The sequence below is a fragment of the Podarcis pityusensis genome (genome assembly GCF_964106645.2).
Source record: "Podarcis pityusensis genome assembly, chromosome: 14".
Classification (NCBI taxonomy): domain Eukaryota; kingdom Metazoa; phylum Chordata; class Lepidosauria; order Squamata; family Lacertidae; genus Podarcis; species Podarcis pityusensis.
The window spans coordinates 25,074,586-25,099,698 of NC_138039.1; the positions used below are offsets into that span (position 1 = coordinate 25,074,586).

A 25,113-nucleotide genomic window follows, 5' to 3' on the forward strand; every position below is an offset into this window, starting at 1 on the left:
AAACGCCTGCAAATATTCTATGGTAGGATGTAAAAAGTTTATCTTGCAATCTTTAGGCAGGTAGCAGTGGAAGTGTGTAGCTTGTCAGGGTTGACCCCAAAAATTCTGCTTCCCAAGGGGAACTGTCCATGCTTGCCCCCCACCTGAGAGCAGCAGGCCTGCACCTACCAGCCTACTCTGCCTAATGGTAGGGCTGGTCTTGGGGCTTGTAGCAGAATAATATGAGACTGACAGTGCCTTCATGTGGGATCCTGCAGTGGTTTAACAGTTTGAGGCTCTCCTTGTTGTTCCCTGTCGTTCTTCCCTTTGCTCCTTTGGGCACCTTTGTTGTGCCGCTGCCAGTGTACCTCATCCTGCTTTCCTGGGCTAAAACAGGGAGGCAGAGGGGTTTACTGTTTTGCCATCACTTGATCAAGGAGCTTGGGTATCTTGGCCAAGCGTCAGCCGAGAATGCCCCCCCTGGGGCAGTGGTGTGCTGCTGGTTTTACATGGCATGCTTTCCGGGTATTCTGAGAATACAGCAGCCTCCCCGCACTTTTCCTCAGAGTTGGAAAGGGAAAGGGACTTCCACAGAGTTGTCAGGGCTGTTGCTTCCCACCTCTGCAACTCTTGTGTTCTTATGTATTTTAATTACAGTGGTACCTCAGGTTACATACGCTTCATGTTACAGACGCTTCAGGTTACAGACTCCGCTAACCCAGAAATAGTGCTTCAGATTAAGAACTTTGCTTCAGGATGAGAACAGAAATTGTGCTCCGGTGGTGCAGCAGCAGCAGCAGCAGCAGCAGGAGGCCCCATTAGCTAAAGTGGTGCTTCAGGTTAAGAACAGTTTCACGTTAAGAACAGACCTCCGGAACGAATTAAGTACTTAACCCGAGGTACCAGTGTACTGTTTTTAACTGGATTTTTTTTTATTGCTTCTGTTTTGTAACATTGTTTTTAAATGTTGCAAGCGGCCTTGAATCCCAAAGTGGGAGAAAATGCGGGATATAAATAATAATGCAGTAACATCAAAGATGAGAAGAAGGCTCAGCTTGTGACAGCAGCTCCCTTGCCTGAGTGAATGTGGTAGACAGAGGTGTAGGTGCTTGAGATCCTGACAGTCTGTTTGAGGAGGCACAAGCGTTTGGGACTTTATGCCAGATTAGCTTGGAAATGGGCAGGATTTGAGGGTCGTCATGGGGAGGGTCAGGACTTAGTCAGGATCCTAAGCTGCCTCAGACCCTGTCTCTGCCCTGCCAGTGAGTGAATATGAGGCTGGCAAAAGAGGTGGCATAAGCTGAAGTATTTCCTCTGTGGAGAGACAGAAAATGCTGACTCCTGACCACCCACACCTAATTGCTGCTCCGCCGAGCAGTTTGCAGGGGGGCAACTGCTGCTCTGACTTAGATGGGGCTGGTTTAATTAAGTTGTGCCTGTAGATCTTTCCCTCCTTCTTGGGTTGGATATGTTGAGAGTTAAAATGCTTTTTATGCTTTCACACAGTACACAGTATTTATGGTTTTTAAGGCAGTGCAAAAACAAAGAGGAATTGGTGCTATTTTAATAGAGACGGCAAATGTACAACTTCAGGTATGTGCAATAAACATGCAACTACTTGTGGTAGTGGTGGATTCCAGATTCATGTTTGCTTAGACTCCCTAAAAACTTGATATTGATATCTAGGGTCTTTCACTATTTCCTGCTTTCCATGCAATTTATACAAAATCTCTTGGATTGCTTTAGTTAACGCTAGTGGTTATTCTTTCTGCTTAGAGCTAAATAAAAAACACAAACCCATAACCACCTGAGATACATTGTGTGGAGCAAGAGTTATGTGCAGAATGCAAGCTAACTTCATCCGGTGACCTTGCTGACAAAGCAGAAACGGGGGGGGGGGGTGTGTGTGTACAAGGGTCTGAAGGGGACTTGATCATGTTACATGTTTAGGAATGGGGCCTAGTCCTGCTCTCCTTTGCTCATTCCCACTTTTTGGCATACACTGCTTGGCGAGGCCTGTGCTTATTCCCGAGTTCCAATTAATTGCCAAGGAGCCAGTGTTATTTCCATCAACATTTGCATCTCTTGACTAGACAGCCTTTCCGGCTTGTTGGGGTAGACAGAGGCAGTTTTTCTGTTGGGTTCTTAAGGTTAAACTGCCTGTGTGAATGCACCCCGTTGTGATTTCCTTGTTCTCCTTTGAGTGTTACCAGATCTGTTCCTTGCAGCCGGCCTCTTCTGACTGCTCAGCATTTTTCTGCATGAGCAGTGCTACCTTCCCCCTCTTGTTTGTGGCTGTGTGGCAGCACAAGGCTTTTTTCTGCCCATCAGTCCTCTTTCCTCACTGAGAAATGTGGGATGGTGACAAGCACTTACTGTGTATTCAGGAGGGGAAGCTCCGTGGTGCCTTTTGCCGTCTCCTTCCAGCTTGAGCTGCTGCCTGCCCCTGTGGCTAAGCAGCGGGTTCCACAATTGGGCTGGGTGGTATTTTTCAGAGCTGCCTGAGGATTTTCCAGCAAAATAACAAGAAGGGGGATATCTAGGTTGCCTGGTGGTTCTGAAAATCCCTCTGCACCCGCCGCCTTAAATCTCCTCAGCTGACCTACATTATGGCTTGCTATTCTACCTGCTTGAGTGAGCCCATGGCTATACTATTATGCCTGATTTCATGCTTACAAAAGCCATCTGTCTGTCCTTCAGCAGAGGTCTCTAGGGTGGGAGCCGTTTTCACCCGGGGTGTGGTGGTGCTTTACATGGGAGATGGCTTCTTTTTAATAATCTTTTATATTTATATCATAGTGGTTCCTCTTGTTTTGCAGTTGTAAGCCTCCTGGGGTGTTGAGCCAGACTAAAATTCAGGATGGATTCTTGCCAGGGAAGCCATAAACTCAATCAATACAGTGACAAAATCTTCAAATTCCATTTTGTCTGTGTACTTAAGTAATGCCGGTCACTGTGTCCGTGCTCCAGGATGGGGGTGGTGCAGGGAGGAGTCTCCCTGTATCAATTCCTTGTGAGTGTGGCATTGGGGCATTGCAGCAGGGTTCAAAGCTGATTGCCCTGAGTTACTCCCATGGAAAGATAGCTCAGCTGGTTGGGGTGTGGTGCTGATAACACCAAGGTTGCGGGTTCGATCTCCTCTCCTCATTGTCATCTGAGCACAAGAGTGTCTGGATTATCATTTCGCTGAATGCATACCATGCTGAATGTTGAGTGGTTGGCAAAACAGCATCCACTACAGCCTTCTTTTGCAGCCTAACTTGTTGCAGCTGAAACAAGATTTGGTGTAGGCCTTCCACACAAGGCTGTTTTACTTTGAAGTTGAACCAGCAGGGGGTAGTACGTGCAAACAATGTATTCCACTATCAGTCTTAAGTTGTTGGGGGCTTTGCCTTTAGTGGCTTACTGGACCAGTTTCAAGAAGGACCAGATCCATGGGAAGTTTTTCTGTCCTTATGGCCTGTGTGATCCAATACTTGAACGCTTGATCAGTAGACAGATCCATTATGACATTGTCAGTCAGTGAAGAGGCTCTCAAGTTGTGAGTTTGGTTAATGAAGAATCAATGTCAAGTTCTGTAGCAGTGTCTTAACATCTTGTCAATGTTACCTGTCCACTTGCTGTTAGACAAGGTCTTTTCATTGAGTGCTAGATCAACTGTCATGGGGTAACTCGTTGGTGTGGAGGGCACAAACCAACCCGATCAGCTTACAACCAAACTTGATCTCTACCCAATGCATAGTACTACCCTCTGAGCCAGTTTTAAGATTTGTAGAATCACCTTCAGTGGCCTTAAGACTCTCATCAATGCTGCTCTTCTTAATGAAATCTACAAAATTATTAGCAAAAACTCCAGCCTTTTTCCAGTGTGAAGTGGTAGAGGTACCTTCCACCTGGCTCACTGCACACATATTAATTCTGTTCTGAGATGATGCTTGGGAACCGCTGATCTGAATTGTCTGCTTTGAGCATAACTTTAGTTGTATCTTCCTGGCTGTCAAAGAAGATGCTGTCAATTTCATCATTCTGACAAAGGTAATCAGATTCTTGATCCAGGGATTTCATAACTTTTTCTTGGCCCTCTTGACTTTATTGTGATCAAGTCTCTTGTTTTCAGTGATCAAGCCAGCTTCCAGAAAGGTGGCAGTGGTGAGGGCAGCTGTGGCACAAAGGCCAACACCCTAGCCGATGTTCTACATAGCAACATTATGTATTTCTAATGTGTTGTACTCTGTCTTTTTATTTGACGTGTAAGTCATACTTTTTTTCTTAATGTCAATTCATAACTTCCACCATTTCCATCTTGGGCACCTTCATTTTCACTAGCAGAGAAAATTATTTCATTTCATGGTATTCAAGCAACCTACCTACTTCACTGCTTATATTCAGCAAGTCTTCTTCTCTCATCTTCTTGCCGCTTCTGCTTTGTGACTTGTCTGTTATGCTCAGGCAGATCTGGCAAGACAGTCTGATGTGGCCCAATCAAACCAGTATTCTCTCTCTGACCTTTAATGAAAGCAAGTTCCTTCCCAGGGATCTTCATCTCCATAGGGCATGTACAGTTAACATGAGCTTCTTTTTTGCAACCAGAATCTGTAGGGCAGTCAAATTCAGAGCAAAGAAAAATCTTACACTTGCAATTGAGGATATCAAAAAGCTTGTCAAGTTTTGACGTTTCGATTTTTATGCAATTTCACATATATATTTTTCACTCTTATAAGACAAGTCTAAAATTATTGGAAGTTTATTAAAAAGGTCAATATTTTATGTACTGTAGTTGTTTACTATGCAAAACTAAATTATATTAATTTAACCAAAATAGCTTTTGAATTCCCAGGTGATGTTATAACTTTTTAGCACCCCTCATTTTGGGAATGTGAAAGTTGAAAAAATAAACATGCTCTAGTAGTCTAGTATCCCCTTCTCACAGTGGCAGACCAGATGCCTCAATGGCAAACCCTCAAAGAGGATCTGACCACAAGAGACCTCTCCCCTCTTGTTTCCAGAAACTGGTACCTTGGTTGTCAAACTTAATCCGTCCCAGGAGTCCGTTTGACTCCTGGAACCATTCAAAAACCAAGACGTGGCTTCCGATTTGCTGCAGGAGCTTCCTGCACTCAGTCATCAGATGTGGAAGCTGCGTTGGACGTTTGGCTTCCGAAAAATGTTCGCAAACTGGAACACTCACTTTTGGGTTTGTGGCATTCGTACAAATATAAAGGCATTCAAGAACTAAGGTACAACTGTATTTGAAAACATAGTTGCCTCCAGCTGTGGGGGGAGAGGATAGCCATTGTGGTAGCTTTACCCTCCTCCATGAATTTGTCTCACCCTCTTTTAAAGTAATCCAATTTGGTCGCCATCACTGCCTTTTGTGGGAGTGACTTCCATAGTTTAACTATGTGTTGCATAAAGAAATTGTTTATTTGGTGGCGAAGGTTCCTCTTACTTGCTTTAGGGGAAGTATTTCCCCATCTAGAACTGCCTAAACAGTCTTCTTGAGCAGACAAAGCACCTACCAATAGTGCCTCCATCTTGTCCAGATTGAATTTCAGTTTATTGGCCTTTGCCCAGCTTCTCACTGATGTCAGACACCAGTTCAGCATTTCCACTGCTTTACCTGACTTAGATGAAAATGAGAAGTAGAGTTTGGTGTCATCTGTGTATTGATGAAACCCTTCTTTGCAATCCCTGGATGACCCCACAATTTCATGTAAACATGGAAGAAGATTGGGCTGGGATGTGTGTGTAGAAGCAAGACAGAGCCCTTCAGGACCTCTTAGTGCAAATGTCATAGAGCTCAAGAGCAGTCACCAGGCATCTGATTCTGATGTGGAGACCCACCCAGAAGAGTACAATGGTCAAAACCTTATGAGAGATCCAGAAGGACTAACAGGGTTACTCACCCTCTGTCCTCTTCCATCAGTGTGACAGGCACTTTGAGAACCAAAAGCAGGCCTGAAACTGGATTTAAATGAGTCTAGATTGGGCCCTTAATCTCTGCAGGGATAGAGGAACAATTTGTGTGGTTGCCAAAATAGGCTGATCAAACTGCTTGGTTTCCATAGGGCTCCTGGGCTTTCCTTGGCAGGTGATCCTCTTGAAGTCCTAGTTGACCTCTGAAATGGGGGTGGGGGGGGATGGCCCAGACTGTTGACACAGTTGTCCCTGAGCATCCTTCCCTGCTTTTTACAGCCAAATAAGCTTAATTGTCCCAATAAAAGAAGGAAACAAGAGAGACAACTCCTGGAGCAATGTTGGAGGAAGACTTCCATCTACATGAGCCCAGGAGCAGCTCTCCCCTCCTGTGATTGCCAGCAGCTGGTTTTCAGAGGTACATTACCTCTGACAGTGGAGGTAGAATGTAGCCATTGTGGCTAGTAGCCAATGAACTACAGCCTGGGTACTCTTTGTGCTTTGCTTTTCCTCTGCAAAGAGGTCACTCCTGGGATCAAGTCATGGCTGCTTCTTGAGGCCAGGCAGCTGCTTTTAGATCTGGTCTTCTTTGGGGATAAACTTAGGTTTTCAGCACAGTGGGTTAGGCAGCACAGCTCCAGGAACTTGGTATAAGTGTTGGGAAGCAAGCGTTGTGTTGGTATTAGCAAGCTTTGCTGTGAGAGTGTTGCTGCACGCTGGTATCTCCAAAAGCAAATGGAACAACTCAGAGATTGCCAAAGAATAGGAGGCCAACAGAAATCGATGCGTTTCAGCAACTGTGGCTGGATGTTGCTGTGCCAAACTGGCCTAAAAGCTTTTGCTAATGAGAGCTGTGATCTCTGAGGGGATCTCTGAGCTATAGCTGATGTCACCTATCCTGGCCACATGGTAGTTTGGCAGCCAAAGCATAGCCGTTAGTCTCCCAGTTGTGCACAGTTGATACTTGACTAAAATCTGGTCACTGGCTTGTTTCTGGGACTGGAATAGATAACAGCACAAAAAAAGTGGAACAACCCTTTTAAAAACACACAAATTGAATTGTCTGTTCTCAGCAAAGTTGCAAGCAAAGTCTAAATTTAGCCTTGAACAGCCATCCTCTGCTTTTTCGTAATTCACACCTGCAGATGACTTTTCATTACGTTGGTGGGCAAATTCTTTCCTCCTTTGGAGGCGACTGTCACACTTGGGAGGTGCCTGGTTTGTGGTTGAGTGGCAGGAGGCATTGGGAGATCAGTGATCCCAGTGGCCAAGTCCCTCTTGTTTCCCTGGCCTCCAACTACATTCTCTTTCCCCCTGTCACCTGGTAATGTTCTTTCTTTCTCTCTTTAGATAGGCAGGCTTGAGCAGCCACCTCGCTATGGGCACCTGGGATGTCACCATTAGGTGCTGTGTGCTACATCATGAGCAAAGCAGAGAAATTGCCTGCTGAATATCGGCTTCCTTTTTTTGATAGCAAGCTTCTAAGGCTCATGGTGACAGAAGAAAGCTTAGAAAGTACAACTTAGTTGTATCTGACTTATTGCTTACAGGACAGATAAAGCTGACCTCTGAAAAAAAAGGTTATGTTTTGAGGCTGATGCTCCTTACTGCTGTGGAAAGGGTCAATCTTTGGTGACTCCAGATGGTTAGTATTTTTTTTTTGGGGGGGGGCAATGTTAGGAAATTTAGGTTTGTGCAACTGAAGTGGTTTTAAGCACAGCAAATTAACTTTTTTAAAAAAAAGATTACAATGGTGGACTTTTTGCAGGAAAATGCATTGTAAAGTGCAGGAGGAGTGAAGAAAGATGTATATGCATCCCACAAGGAAAAGGGGGATAAATTCAGGATGAGTGCTCATTGTGGGCTAACTGCCCTGCAAACAAGGAGGAATGAATGCTCAGATTAGATATAATCTATTCTCCATGCAAATCTTCTGCAAGGAAACCAAGATGAATGTCCAATAAATAGGTTGTCTGGAGGTGTCCCTATTACTCTTCCTCTGTGCTCTGCTTTGGAAGGCTTCAAAACCTTTCCCCCCACTCCATTCCTTTGCCAACTTCCAGATCCTTCTTGCAATGTTATCCAGGAGGGGGCATTCCTATGACTTTGCTGGGCTATGTGCAAGGCATGCAGCCTTCAACAAACTGGGAAATGCACACCGCCCCTTCTCTTTAGCTGTTTTGGGAAGCCTTGGAGTGATGTTGAGAATAATGGCTACCAAGGGGCTCAGATCTGGTGAAAAATGTCCATTAAAGAGGATATTATCTGTCTTGGGGCTAAGCCCTCAACTGATTGGGGGGAGTGGGGCAGCAGGCAGCTTCTATTACAGATGTTCTGCTTGCATGACCAGATTGTAGTGTCTGATTTGCAGTGGCTGTGATGTAGGAAGATTAATTTTAATAATGTGATACAAAAGCATCGTCAACCTATGTGGGGGTTGTAGTTGTGAGTTGTGGGCAGGGAGGCTTGTTTTTTTTAAGGATTACAGGTCCCACCACCCATTGAGTTTAGTCCACTGGAAGGAATTATCTTGAGCTGGATGATCCAGGACTGTAATACTTTTCCTTTGTCTCCTGTCTTGTTTTCCAGCAGCTGATTGGGTGTGCCTCGGTGTTTGTATTGCGTTCAGTCTTGTGAACAGGATCATATCGCTGCTTAAGTGTGAATTCCAGAGCAGCCAATGAAATGCCTTTGTGTTACTGTGTTGTGCTGGACTCTGCTCTCTGTGTGGTGGGTTAGAGGTCGGGTAACTCCGCATATTATCCCTATCTGGTAGCTGAGGGAGACTGAATTAGCATGAATATCCATTTACCTGAAGTGGCCTTCATTGGGCTGGTTTTGTGTTAAAAGAGCCTGAAAGGGCCACATTTCAGGAAACATACTTGAGTCCAGAAGCACTTCTAGGTTTGGAAATTGATTGCGTGGGTTGAAGTTGAAACAGGAACCCTGTTAGTCACCTGCATTTCCTGCAGTAAGCAGGTCAGCAAAACAGTGTGTGCCTGCATTTGGGGACCCCGACACCATTTCCATAAGCAGCAACATGTGTGTCTGTGTCAGAGAGAGACCCCCCATCATACATATTTGTTACCTAAAACCCTGGACTACATGCATCAAACGTACATTTGCCACATAATTTGTGAAGCTGCCCATAGCTAACTTTCTACTTCACATACTCTTTAAAATGCTGTTTTCCAAAGGGTCAGTGGATAGTAGGAAGAATGGATGTCTCTTGCAACTTGCTGGGCGGTTGCTGTTGTGTCACTACATAGGCAGCCTAGTCTGGAGCTTTGGATTTCAGTTGTGTTTATGAATGGCCAGGCCATTCTGTGGGGGCTGGCTCTTGTGTTTGCGGTACTTGTGTACGGAATCCCCACGTGAGAAATTCACTGCTGGCCAAATGTGAAAGGGGAGCATGTGCCTACATGCATGGAGGCCAGGGCTGAATGAGAGGCTGCTGAGAAATGCAGAGAGAGAAGCAGCTTTGGGAGGAGAGGGAAGTGGCCGCTTTTCCAGACTTGGTGGGAATCAGGTTTGCCTAACAAAGAGTTGCTAATCTCTTAGGATCTGTGTTAACCATCTTAAGCCCATGTATTTTAGAAAGTACAGAAGGAGGATAGAGAACGATGGATTACCTCAAACTTATGTGAGGTATTCCATCTCCTGATAGCATGGCTGGAAAGTAGATTAGCACATTGAGTTATGGTGTAGCTTTTAATCTTGGCAGCTGTCGATGTTTATCTCCAGGGGTCTCTAAACATAGGTGCCAGTGGTGACCAAGGAATTTGATTCTGGCAACTGGTAGCAAAAGCCTCCAGTAATAAGTCGCATGAATAACAAATCTCTCTTTTAAAAAATAAATAAATAAATAAGAAGCCACTGTTAATGCAGGAAAGCAGAGTTTGCTTTTTCTTAGGTGGCACCAGGCTAAGATGTAGCATCTGCCCCTGTTGTGCTCCCCCCCCAAGCAAACCTCTGGTCTCCCATCCAAGTACTAACCAGGCCTGACCCTGCTTAGCTTCCGAGATCAGACGAGATAAGGCGTGTTCAGGGTAGTATGGCTGTAGACATGCAAACCTCTGGTAATAATGGGTAATGACAAGAATGTAGCCTTGCCTGTTGACTGTTTCCTCTCTTCTTGTTCCACAGAGGCTATGTAGCTGACTACTAATCCAGCTAGGATTTATGGGTCCAGTTTCACTTGGGGCAAGCAAAGAGAACAATGCATACAATTATTGGGGGGGGGGATACTTAAATTGCTTTTTGAATAAAGGGAGCTTTTTTCCTCCAGAAGAGCTGTCATAGTTATTTGTGTACACTGTACAGGTATTCTGCTGCCTTGCAAAAAGGGAAAGAGCCTTTCCTCAGGTAATCCATTAATGAGAGCAAGACCAGTAGGTGTCAGGTCAACTGTCTGTTGGCTCTTCAGAAGCTCTTTCAAAGTGCTGCCTTTGCCAGACCCCTGTGGACCAAAAAAGCCACCTGATGCCAGCTAATTGACAAGCGCAAAGCCCCCACCTGTCTCATTTGACCCCCTTGCTAGATCCAGTCCCCCACCCCACACTGGGCTTCTCTTATCTGCTTTGATCAAAGGGATGCATGCATTTATCCTGCCCTGTAAGCAGCATCTGTGTTCCCTTGGAGAGGGTGGAACTCTGGCCCTTCCAGAGGAAACAAAACACTATTTGGGTTCTCAGTTTCTCTTGTCTTGGATGGAAGACAACTGGGGATTTAATAGGGATGCCTCACCTCCCTCTGGAAGAACTTACTGACCCAGAGAGCAACATCTTTCCCTGCTAGCTGGTCTTAGAGAAGGACAAAAATTCACCCAACTGCAGTTTTCCTTGAGCTGAAACACAACAGTGTCATCTGGTGGTGACATATATATTCATTTTTGCTCTGTTGCGGAGAGCTGTGAGGGTGGGTGTTTCCTAGGGGTTTGGTGCAGCTGCTGAGCTGCTCTGCTGCTTCTCCACAGAGCATCGTTTCCAAGAATGCCATGCAGTATCGAGGGAGCTCACAGCACGACGCTCAGGAGTTCCTCCTCTGGCTTCTGGACCGAGTTCACGAGGACCTCAACAACATAGTGAAGAACAATGGCAGACCTCTGAAGGTGAGGCACGTCTTCAGGGCATGCTGGCAGTGGCCCAGGGAGTCCTCAGCTGGCACTTTGCATGCCTGTGCATCTACTGCTCCAGAGGAGTCAGATGTCGAAGGAGTTACGGGCCCAGAAATACCTGGATGAGTCCCATCTTGCCACTGAAGTCCCAGGGCTGTGCTAAGTGCATTCTGAGTGGAAAGTATTCTGCAGCTCTTTCCAGATGTGCATAGGTTTCTTACTTGGGGGCAGAATTTCTGCAGGTGTGCATGCTCACAGAATTCTGGCTGTGGAGGTGTGTGAACACAAACCAGATAGTTGCCACCCTGAGCATTTTGCAGAAGCAGATAGTTTGTTTCCTCCTGTGCTTAGCTCTGTCCTCTGCCCACCATAGCGTGTGATTCCCCCAGCACATGGCTGAACACCTTCCTTACAAAATGCTTTTTTTTCTTCCAGCCGCCTTTGGAAGATGAAGTGCTGATTGAAGGACCTGCATTTCCAATCAATAGCACTTTTGTCCAGGAACTCTTTCAGGCCCAGTACAGGTATGGCGCCCCTTGCCTGGCTGTCAGCATCACTTTGCTCTGTGTCTGGTTTGCCAGGGGCAGACACACTCGCAGGGCTCCTGGGACTAGGAGGAAGCCTCTTTGTTCTCTACGGAGCATAACCACCTTCTGGGATGAACATCTGTTTCATTCCCTGATTCAGCCTGCCCGCCCTGGGGTTTGTGAGTTGGGTGCTTTTCCTTGGGGCTGAGAAACAAGGTCTTGGGGCAGCCGGTGTGGGGCTCAGCTTTCCAGTGTGGCCTCTAGGGCCCAGTTCTCAACAGCTGAGGAGGTGAATCTGTTTCTCAGCTGCCATGTGATTTAATGCTTCTTCAATGAAAAGTGAATAAATCTCTGCACCCGGAAGAATAGCTTGTCGGAGAGAAGGCATGACTACAAACCTGCCTGACATCTTTCTTTCTTTTTTAATATTGGGTGGAAGAGCATATTCACCTTATGGGAGCCAGATCTTAATCTTGCTCATTGCAAGAGGTGGAGGTGGGGGAATGGAAGGACCAGTGATATCGTCACATTTTGCTTGAATGCTGTGTTTTTTCCAGGCTCTAATTGCAAGGGAATTTGGGAGTTGGGTGGCCTCTGATTATCCCTTCTGCGGAGAGGGAGGCTGCTGTACTGTGTCCTAAATGAGGCTTCTGTTCCCTTGTTGTCTGGCAGGTCATCCTTGACGTGTCCTCATTGCCAGAAGCAGAGTAATACCTTCGACCCGTTCCTGTGCATCTCTCTGCCAATCCCCCTGCCTCACACACGGTATGTGTCCATTGCCATGGGAAAAGGAGTGGGGAGGAAGAGTGTACCTTGCTCACTCATTGGCGCTTTCCTGCACACCAGGGATGTGGAACCTCTGGTTCAGGTGGCCAAATTATTTCCTGTATAGCTCACAGATTCTTTAATAGTCTTGAGGACCCACAGTTAAATTTGGGGGTGAGGGTGGGGAAGGAACCCTCACTGTTTAAATGTGGATTGAGCTCAAACTATAGCAATATACTGCAAATCTGCTGCTTGGTGCTGAGCGAGCAAGCAAGGGAGGGGTGTTTCCAGTTCCCCTTCCCCGCTGTCCTCGAACCCTTATAAGAATCTGCTGCAGGAGAGGGACTGTGAGCAACATCAGGGCATGCGGTATTTCTAGGACCAGGGTGAAACTCTGATTTTTGCCATTGGATGCTGGATGTTGTTTACATAACCTTGTTATATTTATAATAGTGAAAAGTGTTTCTTTTTTGTATGTAATTAAATTTGCTGTTGTGTTTTGCTTTGTTATTATGAAATTGTTTTGCCCTCTTTGGTTTTAAAGTGCTTTCCTGTTTTCTTTGTTGGAAGCCGCTTTGAGTATCATTTTTGGTGTGTGTGGAAAAGCGGCATATGAATTAATGAATAAGCTAAAGTTCTTGCAGCCTGTGGAGAGTGAGCTGCAGCTGGGCCCAGAATGTCCATGTGTGCATTAGTCCTGTTCCACCCCACTCACCTTGCTGAACCTCAGCAGATTTGCCTCCTCGTCCAACTCCCAAATGTCTGCCCTCCAAAAAGATGTGCCCTTGTTGTCCTCTCTGCAGGCCGTTGTACATCACAGTGGTGTACCGAGGGAAGTGCTCCCACTGCATGCGCATCGGGGTGGCTGTGCCTCTGTCTGGAACAGTGGCGCGACTGAGAGAAGCTGTGTCCAGGGAAACCAAAATCCCCACCAAACAGGTGAATGTTGGTCCTGCCAGACATCAGGGTTGAGGACATTGGGGCTGATTCTTGCAGCTGTACCACACTCACTGTTCAGCATCCAGTGACCTAAAAATGTACCAAATACCTCTTCCTGTGCAGTGTTTATGATGCGTGGCTGAGGGTGTCTCAGTGATCCCTTTTATTTCTGCATGATTGTAGAAACCCTCAAAGTGACTGGATCCAGTTTCCCACCCCTGAGTGGAAGGATTTTGGGAAGCTGGGAAAAGCTAGGCGGGCTCTGGGCACCTTGTATTATTTTGATCTATCCAGGGGGTGTATGTAGCATTTGGGAGTCTTGCTACTTGGCCTCGGCAATGCTGCAACACAGGTACTTATTACATTCTGGCCTCCTGCAGATCGTGCTCACTGAGATGTACTATGATGGGTTCCACCGCTCCTTCTCTGATTTGGATGACCTCGACACAGTGCAGGAGAGCGACTGCATCTTTGCCTTTGAGACCCCGGAGATCTACCGGCCTGAGGGGATCCTAAGCCAGAGAGGTATGTTGGGCTGCTAGGCCATCTGTATGGCATGTGCCTGATTCCTGCAAGAGTTTTCCTTTTGCCTCCCAACCTTTCCGGAGATGTTTAACATGACTGCTCTTGGAAGGGAAGAAAAAACCTTGTTAAGTTGTGCTTTCCCCACTCCCCCGTGTTACTTCTGTTCCACGTAGGCTGAGAAAAGGCCACCTAAGAGCACGAAACATTTACCAGTGACCTCCATGTTATCTGGACTTGGCCATCAGATGGCTTCACCAGATGTGCCCCTGTATCCCTCTCTGCGGCGTGTTGACCATGAAGTCTCTTCTTCACTCTCTTTCAGGAATCCACGTGAACAGCAATCTGAATCACTTGAAATATGGCCTTGACCATCCTCGGGCAGCTCCGTATACCCAAGGGAGGCTGGAGAACTCCAATACCAGGGTGGCGGCGGCAGCGGCGGCGGTAGCAAGCGATAAGCTGGTGGTGTTGGTTTGCAACCGGGCTTGTACTGGACAGCAAGGGAAGAGGTAACCGTCGCCTCGCAGGCAAGAGGCCCCCTCTAGTTCTGGTTTTGAGAGGTGTGCAGTGAACTCTGCAATTGTTTTATTTCGGCTTTTGCTTATTTAACCTGGCTTTTTAAATACTCTTTTCTACAGTATCAATTTTTAAACAGTACCATAATAATTAAAAAGTTGAATCTCTTTTGTTTTTGATGTTGTAATTCACTTTGGGCTATCAGATTAAAGTGACCTCTGTCAGATCAACAGCCAAATTATGAGTCTGTCTAGAATCATTTTCCTTGTTCCCATGGCGAGCCAAGAAGGATAAAGGGTGTCACTTGCACCCTGCTGGTGGTCTGATTGTGCTCCAACATAAAACTTTTTAGACCACATTGCAGGGATCTCTCATCAATTGTATTGAAGTCTTGTTTCTTCCTGGGCTCATTTCGAGGTGCCTCCCTGTAAAGCCCTACATTGTTTGGTGTTGTTTGTTTGTAAAGTTTGTAAAGTTTACTTATCTATTTATTTCATTTTCTAATGTATATAAAACAAAGAGAACAATTAAACAGATGAGAATTAAAAGATGAAAAACAACACTGCACATGGGTTAAAACATGAGTAGGCATACTAAGGCCCAGGGGCCGGATCTGGCCCAATCGCCTTCTAAATCCGGCCTGCGGACGGTCTGGGAATCAGTGTGTTTTTACATGAGTAGAATGTGTGCTTTTATTTAAAATACATCTCTGGGTTATTGGTGGGGCATAGGAATTTGTTCATTCCCCCCCCCCCAAAAAAAAATATAGTCCGGCCCCCCACAAGGTCTGAGGGACAGTGGACCAGTCCCCTGCTGAAAAAGTTTGCTGACCCCTGGGTTAAAATAACAAAAACCAAATAAAGACTACCATGAACGTTGGATTACTTTGATTGTTGTTAGCCGCCCTGAGCCCAGCCTCAGCTGGGGAGGGCGGGATATAAATAAAATTTATTATTATTATTATTATTACCAGTATTATCAGATTATCAAGTACAGTTCTAGATTTGCCAAGGTTGTGACGAGGGCTGTCTTGAAAATGATGGTTCCACTGCATATGTTATAAAGGAATGCCAAAACATTTAAAAGCAATTTTGTTGTTGTTGTTTAGTCGTTTAGTCGTGTCCGACTCTTCGTGACCCCATGGACCAGAGCACGCCAGGCACTCCTGTCTTCCACTGCCTCCCGCAGTTTGGTCAGACTCATGTTTGTGGCTTCGAGAACACTGTCCAACCATCTCGTCCTCTGTCGTCCCCTTCTCCTTGTGCCCTCAATCTTTCCCAACATCAGGGTCTTTTCCAGGGAGTCTTCTCTTCTCATGAGGTGGCCAAAGTATTGGATCAGGATCTGTCCTTCCAGTGAGCACTCAGGGCTGATTTCCTTAAGAATGGAGAGGTTTGATCTTCTTGCAGTCCATGGGACTCTCAAGAGTCTCCTCCAGCACCATAATTCAAAAGCATCAATTCTTCGGCGATCAGCCTTCTTTATGGTCCAGCTCTCACTTCCATACATCACTACTGGGAAAACCATGGCTTTAACTATACGGACCTTTGTTGGCAAGGTGATGTTTCTGCTTTTTAATATGCTGTCTAGGTTTGCCATCGCCTTTCTCCCAAGGAGCAGGCGTCTTTTAATTTCGTGACTGCTGTCACCATCTGCAGTGATCATGGAGCCCAAAAAAGTAAAATCTCTCACTGCCTCCATTTCTCCCCCTTCTGTTTGCCAGGAGGTGATGGGCCCAGTGGCCATGATCTTCGTTTTTTTGATGTTGAGCTTCAGACCATATTTTGCACTCTCCTCTTTCACCCCCATTAAAAGGTTCTTTAATTCCTCTTCACTTTCTGCCATCAAGGTTGTATCATCTGCATATCTGAGGTTGTTGATATTTCTTCCGGCGATCTTAATTCCGGCTTGGGATTCATCCAGCCCAGCCTTTCGCATGATGAATTCTGCATATAAGTTAAATAAGCAGGGAGACAATATACAGCCTTGCCGTACTCCTTTCCCAATTTTGAACCAATCAGTTGTTCCATATCCAGTTCTAACTGTAGCTTCTTGTCCCACATAGAGATTTCTCAGGAGACAGATGAGGTGATCAGGCACTCCCATTTCTTTAAGAACTTGCCATAGTTTGCTGTGGTCGACACAGTCAAAGGCTTTTGCATAGTCAATGAAGCAGAAGTATATGTCTTTCTGGAACTCTCTAGCTTTCTCCATAATCCAGCGCATGTTTGCAATTTGGTCTCTGGTTCCTCTGCCCCTTCGAAATCCAGCTTGCACTTCTGGGAGTTCTCAGTCCACATACTGCTTAAGCCTGCCTTGTAGAATTTTAAGCATAACCTTGCTAGCGTGTGAAATGAGTGCAATTGTGCGGTAGTTAGAGCATTCTTTGACACTGCCCTTCTTGGGGATTGGGATATAGACTGATCTTCTCCAATCCTCTGGCCACTGCTGAGTTTTCCAAATTTGCTGGCATATTGAGTGTAGCACCTTAACAGCATCATCTTTTAAAATTTTAAATAGTTCAGCTGGAATATCATCACTTCCACTGGCCTTGTTATTAGCAGTGCTTTCTAAGGCCCATTTGACTTCACTCTCCAGGATGTCTGGCTCAAGGTCAGCAACCACACTACCTGGGGTATATGAGACATCCATTTCTTTCTGGTATAGTTCCTCTGTGTATTCTTGCCACCTCTTCTTGATGTCTTCTGCTTCTGTTAGGTCCTTTCCACTTTTGTCTTTTATTATGGTAATCTTTGTACGAAATGTTCATTTCATATCTCCAATTTTGTTGAACAGATCTCTGGTTTTTCCCATTCTATTGTTTTCCTCTATTTCTTTGCATTGCTCTGTGGCCATTGCCTTGCCGTGGCGAAGGGGCTTGAATAACTCAGAGAAGCTATGAGCTATGCCGTGCAGGGCCACCCAAGATGGACAGGTCATAGTGGAGAGTTTTGACCAAACGTGATCCACCTGGAGCAGGAACTGGCAAGCCACTCCAGTATCCTTGCCAAGAAAACTCCATGGACAAAGACAACAGGCATATGAAAGTTATGACGCTGGAAGATGAGCCCCTCAGGTCGGAAGGCGTCCAACATGCTACTGAGGAAGAGCGGAGGACAAGTACAAGTAGATTCAGAGCTGATGAAGCGGCTGGGCCAAAGCCGAAAGGACGCTCAGTTGTGGATATGCCTGGAAGCGAAAGGAAAGTCCAATGCTGTAAAGAAAAATATTGCATAGGAACCTGGAATGTAAGAACCATGAACCTGGGTAAGTTGGATGTGGTCAAAAATGAGATGGCAAGAATAAATATTGACATCCTGGGCATCAGTGAACTAAAATTGACGGGAATGGGCGAATTCAGTTCGGATGACCATCATATCTACTACTGTGGGCAAGAATCCCGTAAAAGAAATGGAATGGCCCTCATAGTCAACAAAAGAGTGGCGAAAGCTGTACTGGGATGCAATCTCAAAAATGATAGAATGATCTCGATACGAATCCAAGGCAGACCTTTTAACATCACAGTAATCCAAGTTTATGCACCAACCACTGGTGCTGAAGAAACTGAAATTGAGCAATACTATGAAGACTTACAACACCTTATAGAAATGAAACCAAAGAAGGATGTTCTTCTCATTATAGGGGATTGGAATGCTAAAGTAGGGAGTCAAGAGATAAAAGGAACAACTGGCAAGTTTGGCCTTGGAGTTCAAAACGAAGCAGGGCAAAGGCTAATAGAGTTCTGCCAAGAGAACAAGCTGGTCATCACAAACACTCTTTTCCAACAACACAAGAGACGACTCTACACATGGACATCACCAGATGGGCAGCATCGAAATCAGATTGATTATATTCTCTGCAGCCAAAGATGGAGAAGCTCTGTACAGTCAGCAAAAACAAGACCTGGAGCTGATTGTGGCTCAGATCATCAGCTTCTTATAGCAAAATTCAAGCTTAAACTGAAGAAAGTAGGAAAAACCACTGGGCCGGTAACATACAATCTAAGTCAAATCCCTTATGAATACACAGTGGAAGTGAGGAACAGGTTTAAGGATTTAGATTTGGTGGACAGAGTGCCTGAAGAACTATGGATGGAGGCTTGTAACATTATACAGGAGGCAGCAACTAAAACCATCCCAGCGAAAAGGAAATGCAAGAAAGCAAAGTGGCTGTCCAACGAGGCCTTACAAATAGCGGGGGAGAGAAGGCAAGCAAAATGCGAGGGAGATAGTGAAAGATACAGGAAATTAAAAGCAATATAGAGTACAATTTAGAAACTAATCCATTTCTCCCTCTACCCATTGTGTTTAATAAATTTCCAAATTCTGTTAAGGGCTTTGGAACTTATGTTTTTACATGTACTTCTATAATAAAGCTATAAATTAGATTAAAATAAAGCCAGTTTGTGTTAAGGTTTGACAAAGTTAATTTTATTTGGTTAATAGATATGTTGTTTACAAGAACTGTATACCAATAATGTGTCTAAACTCAAGCCCTAAACTTAAGACCGAGATAGTGGAAAGATTTACCTCCTCCTGTATGAAGCTGCCTACAGGTAGAATTCATCTTTTGAGACCCTGTTTTGTATCCCACCATCAAAGGAGGCTTAATTGGTGGGAACAAAAGACGGAGCCTTTTCTGTGTCTCCTCTGAGTAGGCCTAATGTTGGCTGTAACCCCAGTATTTCCCCCCTCAGTGTGATGACAGCCCTTCAGGGATTTGAAGAGAGCTTCAGAAACCTGGATGAGCCTTTTCTCTGGGCTAAATGTACATAGTTCCTCTGGCCATATGTTTACAAATAAATATAAAGGCGATAGCTTCTCTCCCAACTGAAATTAGACAGGCAGCCTCTTTGCTGAACAAAGACTTTCTTATTCCAGCAGGCTTATTAAGGTTTCCGTTTGGCTTCATACAATTCTTTGATTAACTTCTATTGCTTTATTCTCTGCTGTTTATTTTTTATGTGCTCTGCTTAGAAATGCTAACGATTAAGCGACATAGAAATGCCTTAAGTAAATAAAATTTTAAATGGTGGGAGTCAGAAAGAGCTGCTGGTCCCTTCATGGCCTTGCTCTTATCTGCAGATTTGGCCAGCCCTTTGTGCTCCATCTGGAGAAGACGATTCCTTGGGACCTACTGCAGAAGGAGATCCTGGAGAAGATGCAGTATTACCTGCGGCCCTCAGCCTGTGTCCAGGTAAGGCTGCCTGGAACTGGGCCCTCTTTACACCTTGCTTTGTTTTTCAGCATGTGTATGTGCATTTGAGAGCTGCTGCTGTAAAAAGCCAGTCTAATTGTGGTGCTAAGTAAATAGCAATATCGCTGCTTACATTGCTGGCTGCTCAATAAACTCATTGTCAAGAGTGCAGCTGGTAGTGCCTTGTGAAGTTCCTACTCCTCTTGCTTTCCATCTGCTGGAGAGCGAAGAGAGGAAGAGAAAACTCCCCTCTCAGGGTGGATGAGCCAGGCTGATGATACGTTTCTTCTGGCCCATGTTGCACTGGAGGAGCATGTGCCAAAGGGCAGGTGGGCACACCTGTTGGGGAAAGGGAAAGCCAGCTGTGTGCCCACCTAGGAGTCTCTTTTCCTACCTGTCCTCTCCTCACCATCTCCCCCTCACAACTGCTCTTCTCATTTCCCCTGCCATGTAGGTTTGTCCGTTCAGCTTGCGAGTGGTCAGCGCTGTGGGCATAACTTACCTGTTACCTCAGGAAGAGAGGCCTCTGTGCCACCTAATGGTGGAGCGGTGAGTGTGGTTTCCTTGTTTGTGAAGGATACGGGGCCTCAGGCCTTATGGATTTGCTTATTTTACTGGGGTGGGGAAGGGGACGGCATCTCACCTGCCGAGAGCCGCTTCAGTCTAACAGGCACCAATGGAGCTTCTGGGCTCTTCTGCAGGCCTCGCTTCTCCTAGAAGCTGGCTGCTCTCAAGCCGTTTCTGCCTGGATTGCTGCTTGTCCTGGAGAGAGAACCATAGAATTGTAGAGTTGGAAGGGTCATCTAGTCCAAGGGTCATCTAGTCCAAGGGATATTTTGCCCAACATGGGGCTCAAACCCACAACCCTGCGATTCATAGTCTCATGCTCTACCACGAAGGAGCAGAATAAACTAGAGGGAAGCTTTCCTGTGATGTCATCTCTTGAACTGTTCCTATGGAGTGGCTATTGCTTCTTTAGTAGGCTGGTAAAGGTGGCACCCTTTGGTCTGAAGGAGAAGCCCCTGAACTCAGCTGGTTCCTGTTGTGGGGGATCTTGATGGGTTTGGCAGGTTCTTTATGGGGGTGAGAGTTAGAGAGAAAGAAAGATGCTTGTGACTAGCTTACGCACTGCTGCTTTTTGAAAGACTTTGAGTGATTGTGGTGTGTTTTCTGCAGGGCCCTGAAGTCATGTGGGCAAGGCGGAACTCCTCACGTGAAGCTGGTTGTGGAGTGGGACAAGGAGACAAAAGACTAGTAAGCATCATGTTCCATTTGGGACTTTGGGGTGGGCTCCTGGCAGGCTGTGGTTTGAAACTCCCTTTCCCACATGACTGCTGCTCTAGGGACTTCCTGCTGCTCTAGGTTTGCCTCATGTGTGTGCTTAGTTGCTTCCCAGAACAGGGCTGGGCATTCCTCAAAGCTTGTGGGATGCACTTTTACCATAACCCTGAGTTTGTTCAACATGAGCCGAGTGCAGAAGGCATCCTCTGCAAAAGACAGAACTCTGAGGCGAGGAATTTTTTATTGCTTGTATGTTTTTACAACATAGCGGAACTGAACAGAACTCACAGTCTCTCTACATGCAAATCCACTCATGGTTCCTCCAAGTTCTCGTCATGTATGTAGTATTAATTGGGGTAAGGAGTCATTTTGCTGCTCCTATTGTTAAACAGTGGAGTCAGAAACCTTTTCTGATCTAATTGCCTGGGGATTTCACGGTAAATTCCGATCTATCTTCTGCACACTCAGTAGATTAATTTACAACCTGCCAGTCACCTGCCCAAGAGTGCTTCCCAAGAAGGTTGGCAGGCAGCCTCACCCCACTTGTGTGTTTTGCTAGTCAGCCTGCAAGCACAGGAATTGTTAAATGCTGCATTTCCTTGTTGCAGTTTGTTCGTCAACACAGAGGATGAATATATCCCGGATGCTGAGAGTGTCCGCCAGCAGAGGGAGCTCCACCACCAGCCTCAGTCCTGCACCTTATCACAATGTTTCCAGCTCTACACCAAAGAGGAACAGGTGAGAGATTCAGGGACCTGTCAGTAGCAGCACAGGAAGTTGGACCCATTCAGCTCGGCATTGTCTATGCTGGTTAGCAGCAGCTATCCAGGGTTTCAGGCAGGGGTCTCTCCCAGCCTTCTTTGGAGATGCTACTACCGGAGATTGAACCTGGGATATCTGTGTACTAAGCAGGTGCTCTACTGTTATGGCTCTTCCCCAAATATCCCTTCCTGGATATGGCCAGGAGGTCCCTCGTTGCGTCATGAGTGGTCAGAGAGACCCTCGTAGTTCTGTGTGCCTTCAAAGGCCGCCTCTTCCATGTGTGATTGGTCTGCTTTGGCTTTCTGTCTCCTAAAAGTGTGGCAGGCACATGTTGGGCTGGGAGCTGGTCATGGCACAGCTGCTTTGCCTGCTGTTGTTCATTGTATAAAACACACAGTTGTCTCATAGGAATACTTGTGGAATACAACTAGAATGGAGTATATTGAGGCGATAACTAAACATGTTGCTGTGGGGTCTTATGATGCAGGGCAAGAAGCATTTCTTATGTTTATCTTCTTCCTTTATAAAGAGTGGATGTTCATGGCATATGCTAGGGGTGTGTGTGTGTGCGTGCGTATGTGTGTGTGCCTATCTGTCTAATAGCACCCTCCTCTCTTTGCTGCTAGCTGGCCCCGGACGATGCATGGCGTTGCCCCCACTGTAAGCAGCTGCAGCAAGGAAGCATCACGCTGAGCCTTTGGACTTTGCCTGACGTCCTCATCATTCACCTGAAGCGCTTTCGACAGGTGAAAGGAGGCTTGCTTGCTGGGCTGGAGGGAACTCAGGAGCCAGGGCTCTGCTTGGATTACTGCAGTGGCCCAGTGATTCCTTAGTCATGTGGGCTGTTTTCATGCAGGGGCATTGTGGCTTCCTCCGCTGTGAGGAGAGCCCTGTCTGATCAACTAAGAGGGCCAGCCTTGCAGGTGCTGAACTCCTCCTCTTTGGCATGGTTTCATTCTTGCCTTTGCCCAAGCAGCCTCTGGGGCTGGAGGGGAGTTGTGTGTGCTCGGTGCTGATGTGGCGCCTCCAGCACCACACTTCTCTGTGCTGGTTGCAACCTGCATTTCCCCTTTAAACAGGAAGGAGACAGAAGGATGAAGCTTCAGAACATGGTCAGGTTCCCTCTGATTGGCCTGGACATGACGCCGCATGTGGTCAAGAGAAGCCAGAGCAGCTGGAGCCTGCCGTCTCACTGGTCCCCCTGGAGGCGCCCTTACGGCCTGGGAAGAGACCCAGAAGACTTCGTCTACGACTTGTATGCTGTGTGCAATCACCATGGCACCATGCAGGGCGGGCACTACACAGGTGACTGGGCTGCGCTGCCGGTTTGGGCTCTGCTCACTGCCATGCTGCTCCTGCCTTGCACCCTCCATGACTTGCTCTGCTGACAAGGATGTTAACAAGTGGGCAGATGGCCAATGGCTCAGAATGCCTTTGCCTGCTCAGCTGAGCCTCTCCAGCAGCCCCCCTCTCGTAGTGGTGGTGCACTTCCTTAAGGGTCTTTTTACATGGTGGCCTTAGGGGGCAAAACATGCTGCCCCCCCCAGCCCTCAGCACAGTCTAGCAGTTTAATTCTTTCCTATCTTTTTGGGGTGGTGGGGTCTTAAGAGAGCCATGACTGGGCAACAGAGACCCCGGCATGTTCCGGCTGCTGGCCCAGCAGGGCTCCCTCGTGCTCACCTCCCCCCTAACTAACTCTGGCACCTTCTCTCGCAGCCTATTGCAAGAACTCCATCGATGGCCTGTGGTACTGCTTCGACGACAGTGAGGTTCAGCAGCTGGCTGAGAACGAGGTGTGCAAGCAGACGGCTTACATCCTCTTCTACCAGAGGCGGACAGCCATTCCCTCCTGGTCGGCCAACAGCTCTGTGGCAGGTAATGGCCTGGAGTAGCAGCTAGTTTTGTAGCTTCCACAGAAACACCAGAAGAGCCTGGCGGCAACTGGGCCAGACCCAAGAGGGCCCACCTGTATCCCACTGTGGCCAACCAGGTGCCTTCCCTGAGAAGGGTCCACAGGCAAGAGCAAGAGGACACCAGGGAAAGATGTCCTCTCCTGCTGCTGGAAACTGGGGTTCTGGTTCTGAAGGTAGCTATGGAGACTAGTAGCCATATTGGTAGCCTCATTCTCCTCCATGAATTTGTCCAATCCCCACTTTAAAGGCATCAAGTTAGTGGCCATCTTTTTCTCCTGTGGTAGAAAATTCCATAATTTAGTTATGTGCCGTGTGAAGAAAAAGTTGTTCTCTTGTTTGTACTGAATCTCCCAACGTTCATCTTGACTAAAGGTCCCCCTTGGGTTCTAGTGTTATGATGAGAGGAAAGCTTCTTGCTACCCACTTCTTCCTCCTGCTTCCACAGGCTCCACCAGCTCCTCTTTGTGTGAGCACTGGGTGAGTCGACTCCCAGGCAGCAAGCAACCCAGCATTGCCTCTGCGGCTTCCTCCCGGCGCACTTCCCTAGCCTCCCTCTCGGAGTCCGTGGAGCTGATGGGAGAAAGGAGCGAAGATGACGGTGAGTGTGAGGGCTGCATGCAGTTGGCGAGTGGCTCTGCCACACCTCACTTTGAATGTTGATGGCAGGGGATCCCTTGCAGAGCACTGGGTTCCTCCTCTGCAGCTCAGCCACCCTGAGGGTCACCAGCTTTGCCCGAGGGACTGTGAAGAGGGGTGCTGAGGCAGAAAAACCAGCAGCAACAGGGAATTCCTTCCTCCAGAAAATGAGCAGAAACCAGGGAGAAAGGGATGTTGCTGGTATTTTCAGGCCACCGTCTTCACTGCCTTCTTTCTCTCCACATCTCAGTGCTGGCATGCGCTAGGTATGTCTGTCCTCTGATGTCTGATGGGAGCAGGTATCCTCTTCTGAGGAGTTTCCCTTTCTCTAGCTTCTACCCCTGGGTCATCCTTGGCCTTGCAGTGTTCTGCTCAAAGCTGGGAGAGCAATGAGAATGTCTCCTGCAGAATGAACAGCTTCCCAGCACCGTTCCTCAGAGGCTAGTGGGGAAGTTTCCTGTGACCTTTGTGCTAGCACATCTGTCTCCTGCCAGCAAATGAAAGAGGTGTGGACAGAATTCTTGCTTTTCTGAATTATGGATGCTGCATTGGGCCCTTGGTATTCAGTACACAGACGGGAGGAACTTACTCTAGATTGATGTTTTGCCTTCTGAGAATTGCTTTGGCTGCTGCTGCCACCCTCAGTTGTCCCCTGGCAGCAGGGTGTCCTTCAGGGGAGGGTCTCCTGATTTCTCAGCCCATGAAAGAGCTTTGATAGGTTGGCAAGGAAGTTACCATGTTGGCACAGTTTCCAGAGCGGGAGGGGTGTGTGTGTGTGTGTGTGTGTGTGTGTGTTTCATTTGTTTTAAAATGTGCACTCTGCTGTTCACTGCATCTGGGTTGCAAAGCAGCTTGTGACAAAACACAGTATGCAAATTAAAACATCGGAGAATGAAATGTGCTCCCGAAACAAACGCATTGTAGCTTCTTGTATGAAATAGACAGAGCCACAGAAACTCAACGTATGAAAGCAATTATAAAAGCACGGGGGGGGGGGGGGCGGGAATCAGTGAAATGCGTTTTAGAATGGCTTCCTTGCTTG

At 46.7% G+C, this 25,113-nt stretch overlaps 1 protein-coding gene across 2 annotated transcripts in view; it reads left to right on the forward strand.

Annotated features, from left to right (window-relative positions):
* Positions 1 to 25,113, forward strand: part of USP31 (ubiquitin specific peptidase 31) — a 40,529-nt gene that overhangs the window by 8,660 nt on the left and 6,756 nt on the right. For both annotated transcript variants that reach the window (XR_013979175.1, XM_080980154.1), the window contains exons 2-15: positions 10,871 to 11,005; positions 11,447 to 11,535; positions 12,211 to 12,303; positions 13,107 to 13,242; positions 13,623 to 13,767; positions 14,090 to 14,276; positions 19,368 to 19,479; positions 19,934 to 20,028; positions 20,656 to 20,733; positions 21,369 to 21,498; positions 22,149 to 22,268; positions 22,602 to 22,827; positions 23,239 to 23,397; positions 23,881 to 24,033. Coding sequence is in view for 1 of the 2 variants with exons in the window: in XM_080980154.1 (XP_080836280.1) it covers positions 10,871 to 11,005; positions 11,447 to 11,535; positions 12,211 to 12,303; positions 13,107 to 13,242; positions 13,623 to 13,767; positions 14,090 to 14,276; positions 19,368 to 19,479; positions 19,934 to 20,028; positions 20,656 to 20,733; positions 21,369 to 21,498; positions 22,149 to 22,268; positions 22,602 to 22,827; positions 23,239 to 23,397; positions 23,881 to 24,033 (1,858 nt within the window). In the remaining variant the exon portion in view is untranslated. The remainder of the gene's footprint in view (positions 1 to 10,870; positions 11,006 to 11,446; positions 11,536 to 12,210; positions 12,304 to 13,106; positions 13,243 to 13,622; positions 13,768 to 14,089; positions 14,277 to 19,367; positions 19,480 to 19,933; positions 20,029 to 20,655; positions 20,734 to 21,368; positions 21,499 to 22,148; positions 22,269 to 22,601; positions 22,828 to 23,238; positions 23,398 to 23,880; positions 24,034 to 25,113) is intronic.